This window comes from Schistocerca gregaria, chromosome 2 (genome assembly GCF_023897955.1).
Source record: "Schistocerca gregaria isolate iqSchGreg1 chromosome 2, iqSchGreg1.2, whole genome shotgun sequence".
Taxonomy (NCBI): domain Eukaryota; kingdom Metazoa; phylum Arthropoda; class Insecta; order Orthoptera; family Acrididae; genus Schistocerca; species Schistocerca gregaria.
Genome location: NC_064921.1, coordinates 824,864,689 through 824,881,503, shown reverse-complemented (window position 1 = coordinate 824,881,503; position 16,815 = coordinate 824,864,689). Strand labels below are relative to the sequence as shown.

Here is a 16,815-nt window from a genome sequence, read left to right as displayed (position 1 = left end):
TTGTAGGAAAGAATACTTATCCAGAAACACTTTCATATGGTGATAACAAACACTAAAGTTTCCTGGAACTGTACTTCTTTTGCCCACAGGGTGTATCCCGGATCTCCATAGCAACAAATCTTGGTCCGATTCATCCAGATCATACAGTACAAAGCGAATGCCACATTTTGTTCCATATGTTGTTTTATGACATTCAGATGCTTGTGCTCTGCCAATACTGCAACTTGTTTGAACAAAAGCACCACTGGTACACTCTTCTGCCTCCATACTGACTTTCCACAACAGTACTGACCAGTCTGAACTAGAATCTTAAAAAACATGAGTAACCTGTAATTGTTGCATGTTTCGTTTGTTGTTCCTGCCTAACAATGACTCATTCTGTCCCTATTACTTGCTAAAACGTGTTAAAAGAAACATAACCAAATACATCTCTGTCAACTTTTATTGTACACAAATGCCTTGCAAAAAAAAATTGAAATTTTGCCACATATTATATTATGGTCTTCTTATGCAGTATTTGAAATTTGGCTTGGATATCACTTGTCCCTTTTGTGCTACCACACTTAGAAAATCCATGTTTTTCAGGTAATTTTTCAAGTTTTTGTATTTTCATGTGCATGTAACTCAGTTTGTGTTACTGATATGGCAAGATGAGTTCTGTGTATGTTTAGGCCACATTAAGCTTACCAGAAAAAGATTTATACTTTCTTTGAGTGAATTATATTTCACATAGAGGGCACCTACAATATATACCTTTTAACATATTACATTTTTTAAATCACATTTTGGATTTTTTTGTTTTCCCTTAGAAATATGTTGTTGGTGTTTTGATTCATGGAGTGTGTTCTCTAAATGGATGTTACTGGTTTGTAAAAATTTCACTGGATTGTGTGGAATAGTTCCAAAATTATTAAGACCTGAAGTTGGGTCTGAAGATAGATTGCCAGATGCAGGTTGTAATTTCCGGATCACTCTACCTTCTTTCACAGGCCATAATTCTGGAACTAATTGGCAGGGGAACTTAAAATTTTTATACATGAGTGTTCTACACTTGGTAGCATTGGTGTGCAAAATTTCAGCCAAATTTGAGACTACCAGCTGGAACATTTTCTCAAATTGGTTGAATTGACATGGAATGACCCTATCCCAAAATCTGAGAGTTTGAGCCAGGATCCTGGTTTTCTTGTAATTCATGGTGGATTCAAATTTCAGGCAATGTTCTTCTATTGCTGATTTAGTGGCCTATCGTAGCCTGGTATGTCTTTCATGGTTCTTAGACACATTTTCTGAGACTACCAGCTGGAACATTTTCGCAAATTGGTTGAATTGACATGGAGTTACCCTATCCCAAAATCTGAGAGTTTGAGCCAGGATCCTGGTTTTCTTGTAATTCATGGTGGATTCAAATTTCAGGCAATGTTCTTCTATTGCTTATTTAGTGGCCTATCATAGCCTGGTATGTCTTTCATGTTTCTTAGATCTTATGTCAACTGTTCTTGTGGTTTGACCGATGTAAGACATACCCCATTCTGATGGTATATGGTAGATACAAGTTTTCTAACCCCAGATCGCTCTTGACCAATCGGAGGATCACCCTGATCTTGTTTACAGAACACACTTTTATGTAATGTTTCTTCAGGATTTTGCTGATCTTAGCAGATATAGGCCCTGCTTACAGCAAAAAAGCTACCTTCCTAGTCTCTTCGTCTTGTTCCTTTCCAGTTGTATCAGGTCATCTGATGAGATACAGCACTTGTTGGACTTCCCTGATTAACCATTGTGAACTCTTGCTGTGATGTTCTAACTGTGCTGTCAAGCTGTCTAGGTTGGACAGTGTTTTGGCTTGGTGTACAAATGTTTCAGCTCTCTATTTTTCTGTGCTGGTAATGACAGCTGTTGGCCTCTAGATATAAGTCAGTATGTGTCAGTTTCCTATACATACTGTAGCCTAACATGCTGTCTGCCTACCACTTCACCAGACATCCAGGAGCAGGAGTTGACCATCATTTGCTAGTACCATGGTGATGTCTTGAGTTCATATGGACCAGGAACTCGTCCATACTTTTCCAGCCATGTGGCCAGATGATGAACGAATGATCAACGTATCTGAAGAAACACATCAGCTGGTAGGCAGGAGTAGTGAGTGCCTCATCCTCAAATTTTTCCATATACAGATTTTCCCTGACCAGAAATAAGGGGCTATCCATTGACACTCCTCCAGTTTGCTCAAGAATTGGCCTCCATGTTGGAAGTAGTTGATGTTGAAATATGCTTGAAAAGATAAAGCAGATCTCTGTCAAACCTCTCACTGATTAAATCGAGTGTGTCCTGAACTGATACCCTGGTGGAAAGAAACACAACATCATAGCTGACTATGATGTCTGTGTTCAAGATGTGTATATTTTTGAGATGTTTCACAAAGTCCGAGGAGTTGAGGGTGTAATGGATGCACTTTCACTCATATAGTGCTAACATCATCTGAAGATGGGTGGCTGTAGGGTATGTGGCTGCATTGATAGTGCTTATAATCAGACAAAGCCATAAACCATATTTGTGGCCCTTGGGTAATCCATATAGTGTGGGTGCCATATAGTATGGGTGGTACCGGTGTCTTAGCTTTTAGGTGCTTGACGATTTTCTCAAACAGTCTTGTTTCTTTAAGCAGAGCCTGAGTTTTTCTGTCCATTCTGTTCATGGGGTCATTTTCTAATGGACTGTATGCAGGTCCCTGTAAAAGTTGACACATCTAGTCAAGATCTGTCTTCAGCTGTATGACAGAGTTCCCCTTTTCCAAGGGTAAAACCACTGAGCTTTCATCTTCTTGCAACTCTTGAGGACCATCCTCTCACCTCTGGAATGTTTGTTTTGGGCATCCTGTCTCTGGTTAGTGCCCTGCATGTCTCTATCCGAATATATTTTGTAACAATTAATGTTAGTGCACTAAACACTTGCTTCACAGAGCTGTTGAAGCTGGAAACTGATAGGAGGGTCTGCAAAGTTGAGACTCTTTCCAAGTACTTAGATTTGCCGTCTTGCGGGTATTGTATTTGTTACACTTATTTATGCATTCAAATTTTGCCAATTGTCAATCTGTAGTGTTGTATTTGATGCATGCTGCCAGTGACCGTGACATACAGTCCATCCTGCCCAAGTCCTCCGGTGGTAAGTTGTTTTCCTAGTCCAGATGTAGATGTAGTAGCTCCCTGGAAGTGACATAGACTCTATGCCGCATATCATGGATCCATTCCCTTACCAGAACCATACTGGCACAATGCTTAATCCTATTAGCCGCCTTAGATGTGATATGATGTTTAATTTTGGCAATACAGGCCTGATGTCTCTTTCTCTGCATCTGAATAGAAAGTGGAGTGAGCTCATCAGCCTCTTTGCACTGTTGTAGTGTGCCCTGTAGCTTCATCTTCTTGCACATTTCATCCCCATAGGGTCTTGAGTTATATTTTCCTTGACTTTCCTGGCAATTCATTGTCATCTTGTAGGATCAGGTGTACTGCCAGTGCTCAGAGTCATTCCAACATGATAGTTAAACGTTATAACTCAACGTCTTCATCAGGTGTCCTGAGACTCGTTCACACATTGATCGGGTCCTATATCAATGCAAGGACTGTGTCTGGTGCTCACTGTGCCTTCTGCACCCGCTATGGTCATTTGTGGCAGTGATATCCATTTTAAGGCATTTTGTCTTATGTCCATGCCTGTTGTGGCTGTTTTCCCCTGTGCCAGCCATCCAGTTGTGTTCCATATTAGGTCCATGCTCACCAGGTGCATTCCTAGCACAATCATAATGCAGTAGACATTTATTATGCTGTTTGTGACCATTGCGGCTTTCTCGCTTCACTGCGTCATTTTCCTGCCCTGCGCCTGCAAGATGCATTTCCTGCAGCATCGGGCTGCTGTAGGAGCTGCATATTATGTCCATGCGTGCTGCAGCAACTGTGTCGATTTATCCTATGTCTGCTCGCAGGTTGTGTGGTGCCTGAGGTGTCAGGTGGTTGATGTTGTTCCCAAACTTGTCTGTGACCTCTGTGGCTGTCTCCTGATGAGCTAGTCGCTGCCTGGTGCTCCCTAAGAGGTTTGATCTCATTAATATTGCCCCTGGTCATCTGAGGTCCATTATAGGTGAAGGGAAATTTCTTCCGTTGTTTTTATAGTAGTACCAAAGCTGGATTCCACACTGTACTGATATGGCATGCTTCCCAGTTGTTCAGGTTCTCTGCCATCTTGATTTGAATAGATTTATTAATCTGGGGGTTTGAGACAGGATCCTGATTTTTTTCATAATTCATGGTGTGTTCAAGTTCCAGACAATGTTTTGCTATTGCTGATTTAGTGGCCTATCGTAGCTTGGTATGGGTTTGGCGTTCCTTAGATCTTCTGTCAACTGTTCTTATGGAACCTAGTCACCTTGCCAACCAGTCTCATGAAGCGCCTGGTGAAGACAATGAGTTATGACGTCGAAATATCATGTTGAAAAGATATGGAACGCTGGCGGATAACAGTGAATCACTTGGAAGGTCTAAGAAATTATGTGTCCCAATCATACTTCCTTTTTGAGAAAATTACTGATGGCTATTCACTTGTGCATATTCTTGATGCAGGTAGTAGTTTTGTGCATCTTAAACTCAGCTGTAGCTAACATGGCATCATGTTTTTATTGTTTTTGTTCTCAGGCACTGAACAGTTGTGAAACAGCACTTTCTTTCAATTGTTACAAGTTGTCTGAAAGTAGTATTTCCATGATATAAACGTTGCTTCTGATATATGCATTTTCCTATCATCGCATATACTATATATTTTTCTTTGTTTTGTGGATACATATAACTATGAGGTCATAAAATAAGCTGCTTTTGGATAGTAGCATTTTTGTTAGTCTTTATCTCTGAAATACAGTGGACAGTTAACTTGTGTGCAGTGTTTCATCTATTATTCTGCCAGTGTGAAGTTGGATCCCTAGCAGACTTAGGTTTTCCATTTTTCCTGTGTTGTTCCAGGAACAGACGACAAGTTCCTTGTGCAGAGCTGTAGCCAATCATTTCATAAGTATGCACTATGCAAGTGGTCCATTTGCAGTTTTAATTTCAGTGTGAGATTAGGTTTGGCCCAGACATCAGCAGTAGAGCACGACAGTTAGCCCACATCTCACTAACAACTCTTGAAAAAGTCAAAGAATCCAGTTATATCTAAATTCACTCTTCATTCTAGATTGTTTATGGAGCTCTGTTTAGTGGGTAAAAATATCTAGGTCCTTCAGTAAGCTTAAGGCACATACTTTGGGGATCCGTGCAACACTTCCATGCTTTCAACTACGAGACCTAACTTAATTGAAAGCATGGGAATGTTGCACAGAGCCCTAAAGGGACATGCCTAGAATGTACTGGAGAACCTAGAAATTTTTACCCACAGAAACAGAGCTCTGCAAACAGTTTTGAACAGAGAGTTAATTTAGCCGTAACAGGTTTTTTGATATTTTTTGAGGATTGCTAGTGTGACATGTGCAGACCTCCTGATGCCTGCATGCCAAGTTATCTACCTCAGGGAGCAGGCTACTGGTTCTTCTGCAAGATGGAGCTGCTATAATCATCGAGGTGGAAAAATAAAGAAAAGAAAGTAAAATTTGAAGACAACATCCAACACACTGGGTTCACCTGCTGGATGGAACTTACATCTATTTGTAATTTTTTGACCCAGTTTGTTAGTTGATACTCAGATTATGCATGGGTTTTTAACACTGAAACTGAAGGCTGTTTTTCAAGTCCTACTCTTTTTGATGAATGAGCTTTAGTAGCTGGATTATAAAAAATGCCTATTGCTCTTTTTGTTCATTTAATATTGACTGCAGATATCTGTGATGGCAGTAACTGAAATGGCATAGTAAATAAAGAAATTTATTACATGACATAGATGGTTTTATTCATAAAAAGTGTCCCGTAGTACACAAAAATTTAATGTACACAATGTAGTCATACAGTATCAATACACAATGTAATCATACAGGATCAAATAAAATTCAGTTCAGTTTTGACAATCTTTATTATTGTGTTTTTGCAGGGACTTAATGTCCATTAATATTTACTGTTCTCTCTTTAAATTTTAGTACATGCAGCAAGTCCGAGACATGCTGATGAAAGCTCCTCCACATTGTTGCCCATCTAATGAGGAGGAGACCAGGCAGTTCATGTGGTTGCCAGAAAGCTGCATGGAACATGTACTGCATGCTTAGTAAACTTTTACTGTAAGGAAATGTTAATTAAAAATCTCCTTAGCATCTTAAAGTACCATTGTTCCTCGGCAGAATTTCCTTTGTATGTGTATGTAGAAATAGCTTCAGAACCAAGTGGTCATTGCTGTAAGTTAAATTAAGTAAAGATGCACATTATCTGTTCTGTCCAGTATGAACACATCCTTTTGTCATTGACAGTTGAATGCAGAGTTGTTACTGTTTATTCAAAGTTTTTTTGTAGTGATTCCACAGTTTTGTCAATATATAATCAGTGGTATTAAATAATTTATAAGATTCGCAAACACGAGAAGGTGTAAAAAAAAAGTAGAAATACTGATCAGTGAGAGAGAACTGGGCTGAATCATATTATGTACTTATTTACTTGTTTTGAGTTTAACTGTTACACCAAAGTTGCTTGAAAGCTATGATCTAGGGGATGTCCTTGGAAAGTAGCTGTTTGTCTGGAGGAGGATTTAATATATTATTACTAAATGTTTTTGGTCTGTAAGCCAGCTTCACATTTAGTGGACAGCTGTATATATCTTCATTATTAACTAACACTAAGGGTCATTTAATAATTGAAGAATATTTCATCATATAAGTGTATTAACACTGCAAAAACAGGCCAAGCACAACTTTATGTACTTTTATGTGCCACTCCATATAAACACCCTGAACATTCACACTTTTGCCAACACCATCTAAGCAATTCCTTCAGATAATACGCACTTGCTTGGTCATTCAAAGTACAAAAATTGGTAGATATTGATCTGTTCTTAGAAATTCACACACAAATCTGTACGTGCTGAACAATGATTATGTGCATTATTCATGAAGTCATTTATTCTTTTACTGCTGCGGTTCACCTGTTCCTTGTCAGTCCAAAATGACAGTTGATAATACCATTTCTGCTTATCATTGACATCTGTTCACCTGTTTTTAATCATCAAGCACTAACAACGTCACCATAAACAGTAACAAGTCTGCAGTACTGTGAAATACAACATCAAGTCTGCTATACATGCTAGTGCATCTAACATTTTCCAGCTGCATAAAAGCCAATCACAAGTAACATTTCACAGTGGATGACACTTTACTATAGGAACAGACCCATTGAATGAATAGCACTACACATGGTTCTACACTTAACTTAGCATGAAAAACAAAGGAACGGTAAAAACTTAACTGGAGCTAAGGGTCTGTGATGAAATACTCCTTACTTTTTGTATTACTTTCATATCCTTACAAGAAATACAAACAATATCTCTTGTTTCTCCTCATACAGGATTTTGTGTTTCCTCTCTTACTTGTATCATTCTTGCACATATTTCTTTCTCAGTTGCCTTTTTTAGTAGTTCCTTTAAAAGAAAATCATAGCTAAAAATCCAAAATTTGATATTTACTGCAGGATTCATGTAATCTCTCATGATATTATCCTTGTGGATGACATTTATTAAATATTATCCCATTTATATATGTAAGGCAAGTTCTGACACAATGTAAATAATTTAGGAATGAAGGTGACTACTCTTGTGTTAGCTGAAGTATTGAGTCATTGATAAAGTTGCGGAAAAGAGAACAAAACATCAAAGCCTATAAATATGTGTACTGATATTAATCATCATGACATTTAGAATACCATTTCATAAAAAAGGTAGAAGTCATAAATGCTAAATAGTAAATGTTACAGACATAGTTACATGGATTTGTAGAAAAATGTTTCAATTACTAATGTAGTACATTATTGGATACCATCTATTAGATAGGGGTAAAAACTCAAATACTCTACATGTCTGACAGGTGTGTTTCCATGTATTTTGTTAATAACATAATCACTGCTCCTTGTATGTTTAGATGTCATTATGTTCTTAGTTGATGTGCTAAACTTAGTCACAATGAAATTAGTAGTTGTAAAAATGTCTAAGAAAGAGACATAGAGCAATTAAAACTAGAAACCAAATAGTTAATTGGATTTCTATGGAGTACTGTCAATTAAAATAAACTGCTTTCATGATGTTATGCTGCTTAATTATATGGAAATTGTTGGTAACAAAGATTGAGTGTGTTATGTGGTGGTTAATATGCTGCATACACATCACTGTTGTTAAAAGCTAAAGAAACAACTTAATGCAGTTCTCCATATCTTCACATAATGTTCACATGAGCTGATGGTATAAGTAGTTTTCATGTATATAGCAAAGACTAAAAATATTTAGCAGATGAAAAAGAAAAGTGTTTGAATGGAGATTATGTAAACACCAAAATATATTGTGGGATTCTCTACAGTTAGTTTGTCTTTTGCTGTGTAGATTGTGAGGCAGAGATCTCTTGATGTCTTCTTTCACAGAAAAACACAGTATGCTGTTTTTGTTAGTTCATTTCAAGACAAATTGCAAAATCAGTGTTTGGTTTTTAATTGCTGTAGAACAATAGGTCAACATCCAGTTTAAAAATGAACTGTGAATAATGTGAATGAAGCTGAAGTGGTCTGTTACAGATGAGAAGGGAAAAAATGATGAATTTGAAAAATAGAAAAATGTGTAAAGTGTTCTTACTGTGCCATTACCTCTTGTTCTGTTAAGAGTCCCTCTTTACTGGTCACAACTTCAGCTCCTTACTGACTAGTGACCTGTCTTTTTTTCTGTGCATAATTTCACAGTCTAAAAAAACTCTCCTAGTATATCCTAAAAAAAGCCATAACATGGGACCAAATCAATTCTGTATGAATCAAAAATGTATCTGAGAATTTTTAGTGAAATTACATTGTTCATTTTACAACTATCTGTTAAAGGCTCTTGGCATTTCCAATGATCTCAAATGACAGAGAAGCAGACTGGACTGACAATGCCAGCCACTATGTTGTCCTTGAAAATGAGGATTTAGTGGGCACATGTGAAAGTTGTGATTGAAACAATGATAACTTTTTTTAAAAATTAGAAAGGAGATGTAACAAACAAAAATTTGCAAAAAATATCACATAAATGAATACAGTTTTCTGTTTGGTGCTTGATGACACATTATTATTTGTATCTTCCCTGTTCCCACATATACTTCCAGAGAAGTGGCTTAAAATGCTGAGATTAATCAAGCACTTTCTGTTGTTGCTGTCAGCTGTCACATTTGATTACTTGTCAATTTTGGCTGTTTCATCTATGTTTAGTGTGGGTCATATTTTATTTAATTTATATGTAACTATGATAAATTAAAGTATTAATAATATCTCCCAGCCGGCACTCTTTTTCTCCTCAGTAATGGCAGCTGAGTACTCCACCATCAATAAAATAATTCAGAAATACAGCAGTGAAATGTTTTTGTTCTGTTGACTCTTGCATTGATGATGAAGTCATTTTACTTCTTTTCTTTCCAAATGGTGTTGGAATGTCCTGGGCAGAATATAAATTATGGACGGAGTAAAGGCAACTATTCACCATATAGCTGAGATATTCAGCAGTCTTCAGGCACAGTAATATAAACATGCACAAGCATGGCTACATTGTCCTGACAATTGGATATCTTTTAATAGTATTTAATCATCAAATAATTGTGTGTCATCCCCTGATCTATCCACCTTTCTCCTGCTCATTATTTTCCTCACCTTTCCCTGCACGGCAGTCCTAAATCATACATGAAATATTCTCATTCTATGGAACTATCCTACAGCCTACTGTATAGTTTCTGTTTATGTTGCCATTGCTTACCCCTTCAAACCTTTTACGGGCTTTTCATGTATTTATTTTTCTATTCCCCATGTTTATTTCATTGCTTTTCCTTTTAGCATGTTCTTTCCAGTTTAATCTGGAGTGTTCCTGTATTGTGTTCACACCCATATCATTTCTTTTCTTCTCTCCTTATAGATACATTCTATTTTTAATGAATCTGTACTCCATCTGTCAGTGTGAACTCAGAAAATCATCCCTATCCCTAATCAAGTCCTAACCCCACAGCCTGTTCCTGATATGCTGTCAAATTCCTCCACAAGATACTCTTACTGTGCAATCCCAGTTACTTAAGTGCTCTCTCTCTCTCTCTCTCTCTCTCTCTCTCTCTCTCTCTCTCTCTCTCTCTGCGTGCATGTGTGTGTGTGTGTGTGTGTGTGTGTGTGTGTGTGAGGGTGCACGTGCATGACCGACGAAATGAGGGGGTACAGTGGTTAGCACAGTGGAGTCACATTCAGGAAGATGATAGTTCAAATCTGCATCTGAACAACCTGATTTAGGTTTTCCAAGATTTCCTTAAGTTATTCCAGGCAAATGCTGGGATGATTCCTTTGAAAGGGCACAGCCACTTTACTTCTCCTTCCTTGAAACGATCCCAGGTTGTGCTCCTCCCTAATGACCTTGATGTTGACAGGATTGTGTGTGTGTGTGTGTGTGTGTGTGTGTGTGTGTGTGTGTGTGTGTGTACGGGGGAAAGGGGGGGGGGGGGCAATTTAGTTCAGTCTGAAGAAGGATATTATTTGAATGCTCAACAATGTTTTCAACCTGTTTATGTATTTTTTAACGGCTCAACACCTCAGCTGTATGTTGTTTCATTTGGAAAGAGCTTTGTAATCATGCTGAATCTTTTTCTTCACTAAGTTATGTGTTTCTTAGGAGGAATCTTGTAAAATGAACACCAAACCATGATACTTTAGGCCAGGATACAATTGGTATTAAAAATAAGCTTTTCATCCATTTTCAAGCAACTATATCATCATGAGAAACAGAAGTGTTAGTTTTGACCTCTTGAAAAATTATAGCTTTTGTAATTACCAATCCTTTCATTTAAACTGCTTACTTGTATGAGAGCTCCCTCCTAACTGCTCCTAGGTGTTTGTTCCCTCTTGCAAAAGTCTGTCAATAACTTAACAATATTCTCTGTGTGTAAGAAAAAGCAGAAATTAACACTTAGCTTATTATTATTGAAATTATTGTGGTCTAACAGGTAGAGTACTAGACTCTGGCCCTGAAGATCCTCAGTTCAGTCCTGGGTAAGGGTGTGGATTTTTCCTCATTCCTGACCCTCTGGATGGTGCCAGGTCCACTCAGTTACTATCAAATGAGTACCAGGGATCCTTCTCAGTGGTAAAATGCTCCAATGATGCTGCATTTGTCACCTGACCCCTCTTAGTGCCGCAGCAAATAAAGGCTAAACTGTACCTGCAGTCTGTCCAGTAGCACAGTTATGGGCTTGCGCCACAGACTTTACCTTTATTATTGTTATTAGACCCTATCAGATCATGCATAGCTGTAGGATTCAATAGTCTGAGTTTCCTGTCTGCTCCTTTCTTTCTTTTTTTATCCATGCATTCTCTTTTTTTTCTTCAGTCCACTTTATTCATACATTCTTTGCATGTTCTCCAAATGCACTTCCCAAATGCCACTTTTTTATGTATAAGAATTTCTACTTAAAATCTTGAGGAATTTATCTGTGCTCTTTCTACATCTTTTCTGATTTGACTCCAGGATGTAGTTTTCAGTCATCCCTTGTTTGTTCTGGTTTTGGGGACAATATAAGGAAAAGTTAGCTTGCTGCTTACTGCAAATATGACATGTTAAGTTGCAGACAATAACAACAAAAAGACACTTACACTTTAGCTTTTGGCCAAGATTTCCTCAGAAAAGGAAACAAACACAATCATTCATGCAAGCAAGCACACTTCACGCACACATGACTGCCATCTCTGGCAGCTCAGACCACAGTGCCATTGTTCCTGTTTGCAACTTAATGTGTCATCTTTATGGCAAATAGCAATCTGTCTTTATCTTGTACTGTTGACATTCCAAACTGGATTTTCTATTGTTTGATTATGATTTTGTGGGTAAGTCTTGTTACTAGGTGTTTTAATCTTCCTTTTCGAATGTCTGCCACAAGGCTGGACAAATTTTTTGTTTTGTGGGATTTTACCTGTAGCCGTCTTCCATTAAGTGGGGGCCAAGAATATTTTTCATGATTTTGCAGTGTTATTATTATTTTCAAAGTTTTCATCTATGAAAGTGGCCATCCCATAGTAAAGAGGACCTGTTTTGTACAGATTACATGTACTATATACGAAAGAAATGTTCCTCAAGAAAGCGAAGGAAACAGATTTATTTTTTAAAATTTGACAAATCAAAAGGAAATAAAAAGACATAACAGTGCATCTTTATTTTTGATCAAGCATTTGAGTATGAAAAATAAGCTGTATTTTTAATATAATTCTCATGTTACATTTGACTAAAACAGTAGACTGAAAATGCATTTAATTTTTTAGCAGACTTCAGGGTGATATATTTGTTTATATATGAGGACCAACAGTTGGAGGTCCAACATTTTGTCAGGATAGTGAAGATTTATTTTTGTATGTACTGTTAATTAAGTATCACCATTACATCGGGCTTGGCTACATAAGTGAGTAGCAGTATGGACTAATTCTTTAGTTGAAATTGTGAAGATAAATATAACATGTTGCATACTTAATTGTTAAAGCTGTAAGAGTAAGTATTTTTCAAAGCATTCAGCAAGTATTTTTACTAGCTCAGTGGGCAACCACTCTGCTAATGTGCTTTCTTTTAACCGTTGTTTGAAGTCATTTCAGTTTGTATAATTACTATAGTGTGGAAATATTTTAAGCATTAAAATTACCATTAATAAATGTAACTTAATATTATTTGATCTGTGTATGAACACATAGATAATCAAAATGAGCTGTGGCCAAAAATTGGGATAAATGGGACATGTTTAATAAGAACAAAAAAGGCTACTGATTCTGAACCTCCTGTACTTGCTTGATTTGTACTCTTTAACTGTGCCATTGGAATGTTTCATATTTTCATGTTTTTCATGTCCTCTGTCGCATCCAGTAAATTGTCTAGATGTTGCTTGACACTTATTGAGGAGGTATGGTTTAGCTAGCTGCAAAGCGGTGCTAGATAATTTTTTTTTTTTTTTTTTTTTTTTAAAAAATCTAATAAACTCCTGAGGAAAGTACAAACAACAATAAATGTCACCTGAACTGCTTTAACGTTTGTCTGGTTGAACACTATGAAGCTACAGGATCTAACTGCAGATCAGAGACAAAATCAGTTCTGAGGAGGTATGGATAGCTAAATATTGAGTAGCACAACAAGAGCAGGATTCAAGTCCAGGGTTGAGGCTTGATCAACACTGAGTCCCTCTAAACCGACTCTTTCGCACGCAGCTACTACTCTGTAAATGATGAATACCTACCTTGTATATGTGGTCACAATGTCATCTGCCACACATGGTGTCGAAATCCAAGGTGCTGCCCAGTAACGGTGACTCTTTCTTATCCACATTCCATAGAAAACAGTGACCCATTTTGTCAAGAAGCCTCCTGGCAGTATGAAATTGGTCTATGCTGAGAAGAACTATTGGCTAACTTGCTTTTCCCTGTTGTTGAATATTGGACACATCATCTGTGGAGTGCTTTGCTGTGATGTATGAAGGTAATTTTATTATTAATTTTCCTCTTAACTGCATTTGCTGTACTTGATTTGCAGTAGATTTCAAAACCTACTATTGCTTCATATTCAGGCATTTAATGCTGTGGTACAACAACAGGATATACTTCCAGGTGTATACTATTTTGATAGCTGCACCAAAATGCCTGGAGATGAAACAGGAAAAAGCTTCAAAATTGACTGCAACTAAAGTATACAACAAACACAGTCAAGTGGAAAATTAATATGATATAATCATTGAGCACTCTGTTACGCCGAGACGTAGAGGGCAAACAGTCCTGATATGTGCCTGCTGCATTAAAAATTTATTATTTGTGTGCCACCTGAAGGCTTCCAGATGCACTGTGTGTGGTCTCCTCACCACACTCTGCTGTGCTTCTATGACTTTCTCCCAGCTCTTCAGCCCCATAAATTACAGTGTCAGGCAGATTGCATTCTCAGGTTATGCAGTTCTTGCACATGAGGCATCCCCTTTTTCCTGACAAAGAAACTGTTCATTCCAAAATCTCAAGCTTTAATATTTGTAACTCTTAGTATGCCTTATCAGTCATGCCCATTTTGTCCCAGTTTCAGCAGATGTTAGACAGATCGTTTTCTTTTTCTGCATTAATGATTTCTATTCAAATTAATCACAGATAAAATATATATTATTATATCAGATTTAATTAAATGATAATGATCGAGTTACAGGCTGTGATAATATTTCTTGTTTGATGTCATCAGATGGGCTGTGTATAGGGTATCAAATGTAGTATTAGTGTTAATTGTTTGTTAGAGGATTTTTAACAAATTTAATGTTGTTCCTGTGACACACATAGATACATATTTGTCGTGTAAAACATGCTTGACAACAGTTTGTGTGATTTGAGTTTATTCATGTATCTCATTAGAGAAAACAATGTGACTGGCAGTTCTGTGCTCTAAGGAAAGTACAAGTCTTTAATTTTTTAATAAAGTAAAAAAATTGTGTTGATCAATGTTTTTTATATTACCTGTTTTATGACTTTATTATTGGTAGATTTAAAATTGTTCTATTTTTAACATGTAGAAAAATCACACAAAAATGTTTACACATTATGCAGACTTGCAGTGGTAATTAGAAAATGACCCATTGCTGCTGATACAATATAATTTTGATTCTCTTGTGTGATTTTTGTTGCATTCCAGTCCCTTTTTTCATCTTTATTGTAAAAATTCCCATAATTTTGCTTAAATCCAGAGTGTGTCATTTATATTTTAGCACTGCAAAGCTTTAATTGAGACTGAAAATAGATAGTTTAGAGTTTCATCATGTAACTCCAATATGTTAAGTATTATCATGACTTTGTGATTGTAATGAGTATACTGCATAAGAGAATTGTATAAAATGTAACATTCAAGTTGTATTTGCCTCATCTTCTCAGTAAAAGTGTAATATTTTTCTGGAGAAACAATTTTGTTAGTGAACGTAAATAAATGTGAAAGGCTTTGCTCACCAACCAAATAAATTTACTATTAGTGTCAACACATGCAATATAACTCCCATTCTACTGAGAAATATTATGACCACAGCATGTAACAATACCAGAGTTTAAAGAAATCTCAATTCCCACACTCCATGTTAAGACAGTGCCATTAGGTCAACATAACAAACAGAGTGCCCTTCAGAAAACTTTTCAGACTGTATTTATACGAGATTGATGTAATTAGGTGTAGTCACTGATATATTTTCCCTAACTCCCTTTAATGCATATCAGTTTGTTGGCCTCATTCAACACTATATTTTGGTGGGCTCAGGATGGAGAATCTCAGAACTGAAGGCTTAATTCCCTCACACTTCTGTGCCATAACAAAAAGAAATGATCAGAGCTTTCTTGCAAAAATTCTTGTGACCCTTAGTTATAGTGCATATGTTTTCTTTGATGTTATTCATGCCATTTGGCTATAGTTCTTCTATCTCTATTACCTGTCTCATTAAGAATGAGATGTTTGAATCAAAATTAATGTTCAGCCATATGATACAAAAGCTTTTCCTTATGAGCAGTTCATGTGATATCACATAACTGCTTCTTGGCAGTATTCCTCCGAATGCAGTCCACTTGTGTGTTAATTGGTTTCACCATCACCATAATTAGTTTGGTTACCACGGGAAAACTTCTTTTCCAACTTCAGAGATGATGCAGAGCTCGACTCAGCAATCAGCTAGTTGACCTTTATATTTTCATACTTATTTGGAAGACAAATAAAAACATTTATATTTCATTGTCTGCCCAGTCAACTGTTTAATTTCTGAGAGAGAAGTAGACAACAGCAATAGATTGTCTTCAGGCTTTATCAAAAGTCAGTAGCACTTTACAGTAAGGTTACACCCATAATGAACTCCTTGTACAAGCCTTGAAGGCCCAAGACAGGTCAACAGGCTACACCCACATAGAGAAGAAAGTGTGGAATGTGCAGACACTTTCAAACTTTTGGGTAATTGCATTGCCTCAGTTTTTAGGGCAAACTATTTATTCGCAACATTTGGCCTCATTGCTGAGGCTACTTCTTGGAGCAGTGTTTGCTGTGAAGCTCTCCAAGAATCTCATCCTGAAACTGATGTGGTGCAGTTTACCAGAATCTCATTGTACATATGATAATATCTAAGTGGATGAAAACTGTGATTGAAAAAGTATAAAATACATTACATATTTTTAATTAATATTGTGTGTTTGGCCACAATTTTCACATATTTTCATGTACGGTGAGCATAGCCATAATTAATTATTGCAATATCTGTTTTCTGCTAAATGTGTTGTTACTTTGACTAATAATATTAGAAATATTAGGTGTTGATATTTTTGTGAAGTTTTGGTTTTGTAGTTTATGGACTAAGAATAGTGATGAAAATTGTTTGACATCATGCAAACTGTAAGTCTGCTAAACTATTTTAAATAGAAAACATTTTCCAAGTGTTCAGTAAAATATTGTTTATTTGATCACCTGATGAAATTCCAGAACATCAAGAATGTGTTTCCTATGTAATTTTTCTGTCATGTTCTGACAGAAAATTCATTTAACCCCGTAATGCTGAGTATCACTATTTCATATCATACAAGTGCTGTGCTAATAACTGGAAAGTTAACTGTTTTTGAATGCCAATGCCAGTAGATGCTG

At 36.7% G+C, this 16,815-nt stretch overlaps 1 protein-coding gene across 2 annotated transcripts in view; it reads left to right on the top strand.

Annotated features, from left to right (window-relative positions):
- LOC126335168 (cryptochrome-1) overlaps positions 1 to 15,461 on the top strand; it is a 109,000-nt gene extending 93,539 nt beyond the window's left edge. For both annotated transcript variants that reach the window (XM_049998150.1, XM_049998149.1), the window contains exon 11: positions 6,113 to 15,461. In XM_049998150.1, coding sequence (XP_049854107.1) covers positions 6,113 to 6,238 — 126 coding nt within the window. In that variant the 3' untranslated portion in view covers positions 6,239 to 15,461. The remainder of the gene's footprint in view (positions 1 to 6,112) is intronic.
- Positions 15,462 to 16,815: the final 1,354 nt, after the last annotated feature.